This window comes from Mesitornis unicolor, unplaced genomic scaffold (assembly GCF_000695765.1).
Source record: "Mesitornis unicolor isolate BGI_N332 unplaced genomic scaffold, ASM69576v1 scaffold6856, whole genome shotgun sequence".
In the NCBI taxonomy this organism is placed as follows: domain Eukaryota; kingdom Metazoa; phylum Chordata; class Aves; order Mesitornithiformes; family Mesitornithidae; genus Mesitornis; species Mesitornis unicolor.
Window position 1 is genome coordinate 39,467 of NW_010188796.1, and position 7,970 is coordinate 47,436.

The 7,970-nt window shown below is 53.7% G+C and overlaps 1 protein-coding gene across 1 annotated transcript; it reads right to left on the minus strand.

The window, feature by feature from the left end:
- Positions 1 to 493: 493 nt before the first annotated feature.
- DAB2IP (DAB2 interacting protein) lies at positions 494 to 6,154 on the minus strand. Its single transcript, XM_010185837.1, has 5 exons — positions 6,050 to 6,154; positions 5,634 to 5,786; positions 3,313 to 3,515; positions 2,188 to 2,275; positions 494 to 733 (listed from the first exon to the last, which is right to left on the minus strand). The coding sequence occupies exons 1-5, from the start codon at positions 6,152 to 6,154 to the stop codon at positions 566 to 568; spliced, it is 717 nt and encodes a 238-aa protein (XP_010184139.1). The 3' UTR covers positions 494 to 565.
- Positions 6,155 to 7,970: the final 1,816 nt, after the last annotated feature.

The following is a 7,970-nucleotide window of genomic DNA, read 5'->3' on the forward strand; positions in this document are numbered from 1 at the left end:
AAATGCCCGGCAGGCAGTCACCCCCTGCCAAAGTCAGCGGCCCCAGGACAGCCCAGAGGGAAAGGCTGGGCCCAGGGAGGCTCTGGGCAGGGGCTGTGCTCCGTGGGGAGGCACAGGAGCTGGGTGCTGAGCTCTGCGGCCAGCCCTCGTATAGCTACACCCAGTAGCACGCTCTAACTGGACCCACTGGTGCGGGCTCTGCCCAGCGCCCTTTATTTGGCTGACTGCAACGCCGAGGGCGTTATTCCTTGCTGGGAGGGGTGAGGCGTAGCCTCTGGGCAGTTTAGAAGGAAAAGGTTACTTGTGTTTGAACATTAAACACTGATTGAAATCCAACAGTGACAGCGATTCTCAAAGAGGTGTTATTTCCTTATGCCACTCATCTCACACTCAAGCTCTCCGTCCCCTCACAGCGCTGGCATTAGCATCTCCCAGCAAGGCTGTGTCGCGCGCGCCGTCCGCAGTAAGGAAGGAGCCGGTTTCCTGGGGGGGAGCAGCCGCTCTTCACCTGCTGCTGCACGGTCTCTGGCCAGGCCTCCTCTCCTGCGGCAGCAGCCTCCGCGGGTTAACAATTACTGCTGTTTCTGAATTCTCCATTCTCTGTAATCTGCAATTTAGTTGGGTTTGTGGGGGAGATCCCATTACGTGTCTGCATGCTGTACCTCTCTTTCAGCTGAGTAAGGGCACTCATTAACCGTGCGTTGGCAGCGTCCAGTGAAGCAATGCGTTTCTCCTGCAACCAGAGGGGAAGGGTCAGTGGGAAGGCACGGAGCCCCTGTCCCGCCGTGATGCCAGGGCTGGTCCTGCGACAGCGACCCCTGGCCCCCGGGACCAGGACCCTTCTCTTTGGTGTAGGTTTTTTAAGTGCTACACAGCATTTTTTGACATCCGCTGCTATTAGCAGGGGCACAAATGTACTGTGTGATGTGAGTGAAATTCATGTCAGCAGCCTAAGAAAACAGAGAGAACACAGTTTCTCTCATTCTTCAGTTACACAGAAATTCACTGCACTGCTTGCTCTAACTGTGGCTGTTGCAAAGACGATAAGATTCCTTTTCTGAAACTCGAGCTCTCCCAAGACAGTTTTTCCTGTCGGTTTTTAATTGATTTCGTTAGTGTAAATTAATAGTTTGAATGCCTTGTGGCCTCTCAGGATGGCTTTGATGGGAGCTCTCACCAATTACAGCACTGCAAGGATGGCAGCAGGAGCCTCCCTGTTGCAACCCGGCTCTGCCTCTGCTGTTCTTTGTGACACTGAACAAGCCTTCACCATCTCTGCTGCCACAGGCGGAGGGGACAGAGCCAGCTCAGAGCAGCACAGAAGTCTGTCTGTGTGTGACTCTGAAGGGGTAATTTTTGAACGTGACGGTTGCCCTGGTGTCTGCTGGGCTTTGCTGGGGTGCAGATGGGAATGTGATGATTTACTGGCCTTGAACACACTACTCTACAGAAAAACAGTGGTTCTTTTTGCAAATTGTCTCATGTCCTTTTTAATTAGCTGTACAGTAAATTAGTCATGAGTGGTGACTCACAAGTGATTAATAGGGTTGTTAAGAGTAAGCCTGGAGTACACTGTCACCTAGTCACAACCTGGAGGAAGGCCTCACTGCAGGGAAGATGCCGTCTCTGCCTCGATAAATGAAAAGACCATGGACCGTATTTTCAGATTCCTTTTTCTAAGCACAGTGTGTGCACCCTACCTCTGCCATTTTAATCCATAGATAACTGAGCTTCCCTAACCTGCAAGCCACAACCCAAAAAGGATGTTGGCTTTCTCTGGCCAGGCTGGGTGCTCCTTGGCCCTGGGTCCTGCCAGCATCACTGGACATGGAGTACCAAGCAACGCTCCAGGGACCTCGGGCTGAGCCAACAGGATAGGATCCAGCCACAAACTGGGAACTGTGGGCATGATCCTCCCACAAACTGGGACTTGTGGGCACGATCCTCCTACAAACTGCACCCCCCATCCTCTGTGTCCTGCCAGGCCCCAAGGCTGGATCCAGCTGTACCCATGAGGTGACAATAAATGGCATCTGGAGTCTGACGGGCTCTGTCACCAACACGGCTCAGTGCCCGCTCACCCCAAGCAGTGTCAGCAAGCCAGGGCTGGAGCTGCTACATGGCAGGGGCTGCAATTTGGCAGCCTTGCCCTGCAAAGTGCTGGGGCCCTTGGCATCGGAGACTCACCTGTGCATCGATAATCTTCTGCTTGGAGTCCACGGCAGCCTGCATTTCTGCATGGTCCTTCTTTAACTCCTCCTCAACTGACATCAGCCTGGTGGCCCAATAGACAAGAAAAAAAAAAAGACATTTGCTAGGCTCTGCAGCTATTCGCCTCATACACAGCTACATGAACCACCCAGATCATGTCCTCATTTAGTCCCTGGCACCAAGGAAGCAAAGGAGGGATGTGCATCTCCAAAACACATAGGCAGAGATGTGAGATACCAGAGAAGCCAGCCTACAGCCAGACCTGGCCTCTCACGGCAGCCCCCATCATCCACACCAGGTCAAACCACCTTGTCCAAGGGCAGATTAGAAGCACAAAGTTGACTTGGCTCAGGTAAAGGTGAAGGCAGCGGCGCTGGAACAGTCTACGTCCCAGATAAAGACAAACATCACATCCCACCAGGTGGGAGAAAGGGATTTATAGCCAGGAGTGATGGGACGGTGATGAGATCTTTAGCTACACATCACAGAATCACAGAATATCAGGAGTTGGAAGGGCCCTCGAAAGCTCATCCAGTCCAACCCCTGCCAGAGCAGGATCACCAGACCAGGTCACACAGTCGTGTCCAGGTGGGTTTTGAATGTCTGCAGAGAAGGAGACTCCACAACCTCTCTGGGCAGCCTGGGCCATGCTCTGTCACCCTCACAGTGAAAAAGTTTGTCCCCATATTCAGGCTGAACCTCCTGTGCTCCATCTTGCACCCACTGCCCCTTGTCCTGGCATTGGACATCCCAGAGCAGAGCCTGGCTCCTTCCTCCTGACACTCGTCCTTGTGTCACATCCATTGCTCCTATGAACAGAAGAGCCAGCCAGGTCCTTCAAGCACTGGGGCAGCTGCCAGCTCCCTGCTGCTGAAGTTTTGCCTTTGTGAACCAGGAAAATATCCCAGGTTACAAGTGATGAGGGGACCCAAACAGTGAGGGCCTGAAACACCCCCAAGGGCTGTAACCCAGAAGGGCAGAAATCAATAAATGCTGAAAACCCTCTGGGAAACCTGCCTGCACCTCCCGAGCAGGGCTCAGCTCTATTTCAAGCCCTGCTGCCCACCTTACTGCCATCCAGCATGCCCACCTCCCCAGTACCTGCTGATGATGCCCTTCATCTGGATCTCCTTGTCCTCCTGCTGCCTCCGGAGCCGCTCCTCGCTCTCCTCCAGCCTGGCCTGGTACTCCAGCATCAGCTTCTGCGTGGTCTCTTCCTGGCACTTGAAGCGCGTCTCGTACTCCTCCAGCTTCTTGTTGGAGATACGGAGCTTGTCCTGCAGCACCACCAGGTCCTGCTGGTACTACAGCACGCAAGGAGGAGAAAACATGTGGTGTGTTACCTCGCAGGGCTGTGCCCTCGCCAGGGTGTCCCCAAAACCCAATGACGCCCCTGTTCTTGCATTAGACTATCTGCAAACCCGTCTCAGACAACCCCGCTTGCCAACACCTCCTCTTCGGTCTTCTCAGCTCTGCGCTAGGAGCGATGCTGGGTCCCACGGGCGCAGGTCGCTGGCAGGTTCAGAGAAGGGGCTGTTAGCAGAGCCGGGCATTTCACATGGGTTAGAGCGAGCCAAGGGAAAAGCAGCCGGCGTCTTCCTCACAACACCAGCTCGGGGCTGGACACAGGCAGGAGAAGCTGCGCTGGTGGGGTTTTGGGTTTACACGTGAGCTCTTTGGGCTACAACAGTAAACGTGGCTGTTTTGGAGCTGCTGGAAGCCATGCATTTCAGGGCCCAGCATTTGAAACAATGCAATCAGATGCCAAACCAGGGTTTGATCTGAGAAGAGCTGCTGCATGAAGCCAAGACCCCACAGCTGTACTGTTCATTCAGATGAAGCTAAAAATCAGCAGCGGAAGAATCACATAAAGCAATTAAAAGAAATTAAGAGCTTTCTAACTCAGTAAAACTGGGTTCAGCTACTGCAGAAGCACAGCATTCAGTACAACTTGCTGTGCTAAAGGAAAATCCAGTGTTTTCTATACAAGGAAGAAAAACCCACTCTAATTTCAAAAAAACCTGTCTTTGGAAATAATAGTATTTTTAAAAAATCTCAACTGGAATAACCTTAGAATTACCATAACCTTAGAATTACCATGCAGCTGATAATTTGCCAAGCTGCTTTTCAAGAATCAGATATGGAAAAAGGCTTCCATCTGAGGCACGAAGGCTGTCACAAAGCTACGAGTGTCACTCCTGACCTGACAGGAATGTGTCTAATCATGCCTTGACTCGGCCAGTGAAAATATGGCCAGGCACAACAGACCACACTGGTTTTTCCCTTTGGCAAAGCTTTCACTGCAGCGACACCGTTTGCAGGCATAACCTGGAGCGATGAGGGAGCACAAATGCCCGTACAATTACACAGAAACACTGAATTCAGACAGAAGGGAGCTGCTCGAACAGGAAAGATTAAATACCTACCCTAGCCTGAAAATGGGAGCAGCGAAAGTGAGCGCAAATGATGGCAGGAGAGGCCTCAGAGACCGAAGGAGCCGCTCCAGTGCCCAGAGCGCTCGTCTCAGTCTCGGTTACCATTCACGTCTTACGGTAATGGGGAGAGGTTGTGCTAATGGTGATCTTTGATGCCAGTGACTGATGTGACAGCAGAGTAACAGAAGATGCTGCATGGGGATGAGACAGTGGGCTCCTGGGCGGGGGGGCTCCCTCTGAGCTCAGACAGAGACTGGTTTCTGCAGTACCACCAGTTTGTGCTCCCACCATGGTCTGCCCTGAGCAGGGCCTGTCCTGGGGGCAGCAGCCTCTGGGGCTGGCACAGCAACAGAGCGGGGCCTGTGCGTGCCCACCTGGTAACGGCTGAGCCGCTCTGCAGGAAATGGAGCCAGGATCAGTGACAACGCTTGGCACGCAGCGTCTCTGCGCCGCAGGGCCATCTGCCCACCCGTGGGAGCTGGAGAAGGCCAGCACACGGTTCTCAGTGTGCGGCCATTCGGCATTGCACCTCACAGCAAAGCTCTTGCCTGCCGGATGCGTATTTCTAACCCTCCTTCACCCCTGGCCGGGCTTACTCTGTCTCTTCCCTGCTCACCTCTTTTAGAGGGGAGCTTAATTCACTTCTTAAGCTTTCTTCCCCTGCAGCCGGGGGGAGCACGAATGAGGGAGGTAACTGGCGCTGCCTGGTTTCGGGGTTTGCAGCAGAGCAGCACCAGCACTCGGTTCCTGGCTCCTGTTTTTCTGACTTGCTCCCACCATTGGGTAACTCTGGTCCTGAGTGTGTGAAAACCTCCCAAACCTTCCCCAAAGCGCCCTGTGCCGAGCAGGGCATGGAGCACCTTGGCACCCCTCTCCTGGGCAGGGACGTGCCACACAGCCCTGCTTGCCCCAGGGTGCTCAGATGAACGACAGTCAAGGAAATCCTCTCTCTATTTAGAAACTTGTTTCAATCCAATCAGGTTTTACCTTTTCTGCTTGGCTGAGCTCGTCCTTATTCCTGAGCTTATCCCTGTGCTTGGAATCTGGGTCAATGCTTTCATCTTCTAAAAACTGCATGTTCATATTCAAAAGCCAAGCAGCAGTGCGGTCCAGGGCATTGGGGTTCACAGGAGAAGGGGCCTACAATGAAACATACAACCATGACAAAAGAAAAACCTGAAACAGAAATGGTCACGAAGCTGGAGAGAGAGAATTTCCTTCAAGCAAGCCCTCTCCCATGCTGCTCAAACAGCAGCAAACAAATCTGAGGTACCGGAGCAGTTGGGACCTGGGGCTGGGAACAACTCCTGTTCTGCACCTCACTGGCAATGCTGGAGAGGTTTAAATGCTCAGCATCCCAGTAGTTCACCTCCAGGTTTGTTCGTGTGGCTATGGGAACTCACGGGGGCAGCGAGCCACAGCTCAGTCCCAGGGCATGGACTGCAAATGGCACTGCTGAAATGTTTTCCAGCCACATCGCAAGGCTGAGGAAGTGAATCTCCAGCCATTTCCCTGCCATCCTGGCACACTATAAGCTGCAGTAAACAGTTTATTGGATGAGCACAAGGAATCGCAACGACGTGGTTGAGGGAATTCAAGTTAAAAAGTCAGAAATGTCAGGGACTTTCTCCTTCATTCAAACCTCTGGACCATGGAGACACCAGCAAACAGCAGAAGGGGAGGTTCTGTACTCAGAAGTGGGGACCAGTTTAATCTCTTCACTGGGATTGGGGGCTTTCCCATTGCATCTTCCAGTCCATTCTTCTGCTTCCAGAACTGTAAATCAGCAGTTTCAGACTTGGCTCGTGAACATCTCCTGCTATAAATCCACCCCTGCTCGTGGCTTTCTGCCTTTTCTTGCACTTCCAGCTCGGGCGCTGCACCTGCGGTGGCTGCTCAGTCTCTGGCCCCAGGAGCGGTGGCCCCCAGGGGTCCTTTCAGCAGCATAAAGGCCACTGGTAAAGGGTGCCAATGAGCAGAGCTCAGCCTGTGCATGGGTCCTTCTGCCTCTCTTCCTTCTCTGAAGAAGATTTGGCCTGGGACAGCTGGGCAGTCAGATCAGCAGAGGAATTTACAGAGGAGGAGGAAGCGCTTGTGGCAGGCACGAATGAGGTTCATGGCCTTCTACCGAAATGGTCACCAAACGGGACTTCTTAGTTCTCAACACCAACTATGAGCAAGCAGTTTCCTTACGGCCTACGATGCTGCTAAAATGTGCAGGTAAGGGTAGGAGAGGCATTCCAAGGACTTCAGGTCTTGACAGGAACTTGGAGCAGACCACAGGGCTGGGTGGAGGAAAGCTCCGCAGGCACAGCTTGGCCAGGGCTCTCCGAAGGTCACCCGCGGTTCACTGGTGTCTTTCTGGAGGAAACTCTGCTACCAAACAGGCAGCTGCTGCTTGCAGAGCTCTGTGCCCTCCGTACCAAATGAGGATCGATCCACTTCACGCAGATGCTGTGACACGGCACGCTTGCTAATGTCAGTGCTGGCGGATCAACGCTGCACGCACGGAGTAGCACCAGATGGGGCCGATGGAGCAGCCTTTGGTGAGCACCACTGACCAAGGCCTCCCCGGCTGCCCTGGACATGGGGTTACACCAACGCTGTGGCTCTTTCCACACCGTGCTGCTGGAATGGTGCCTTAACACTGTGTCTGGGCTGAGGTGCAGCGAGCTCTTGCCATTTGTTCACATTCTCTGGGTTTTTATTACTTTTAAAACCCTTTCTTTAGGCACTGAGAGGCCCCACTGTGTGAATTTTCTATAGGGTTACTTCTGAAATGTAGAATGAATAAATGAGCTACAAAAACCAATTTATCCATGCCAGGAAAGCCAGAGGGCCCTGGGTCTGTGACCTACTGCTTTCACCATGAATAGTGAAATTTATTTCTGCGCGTGTGGTCTGGGACCTGACTCACTACAGCGGGAACTTCACTTTGGGTGGGGAGCAGACCCTTCCTCATCACTCACAGGAGGATCTCATCGAGCAAACCAGTGGCAACGTCCAGGAGGGCCGCGGGGACAGGGGCGGCAGTGGGGAGGCTCTCAGTTACAAGGGAAGATGAGGGCCTGGTCCAAGTCTGGGAGATGGTGCGAGGTTGACTATGGCATGGGATGAGAGCCTGGGCATGGAGAGGCAAAGCAGTGACGGGATGGTAGCGCAGGGCTGCGGCGCGGCTGCCACCGCCCTGGCGTCTCTGCCACCTATGGCCTTGCGGCAGTCGCGCTCCAACGCCACGGAGGAGCACGGAGGACGAGCACTGAGCTGCATCCCCATCCCCATCCCCGTCCCCGAGGGCCTCCGTCTCAGGCAGCGCTGGGTGCA

Excerpts from the sequence above, each read along its gene's own strand:
- DAB2IP (XM_010185837.1), bottom strand. The coding sequence starts at position 6,154 with ATGGCTGGAGATTCACTTCCTCAGCCTTGCGATGTGGCTGGAAAACAT. Across the intron at positions 5,787-6,049 it reads AGCTGTGGCTCGCTGCCCCC|GCCCCTTCTCCTGTGAACCC; the intron begins GTGAGTTCCCAT and ends GTTTCATTGTAG. Across the intron at positions 734-2,187 it reads AGAAGATTATCGATGCACAG|GAGAAACGCATTGCTTCACT; the intron begins GTGAGTCTCCGA and ends CTCTGGTTGCAG.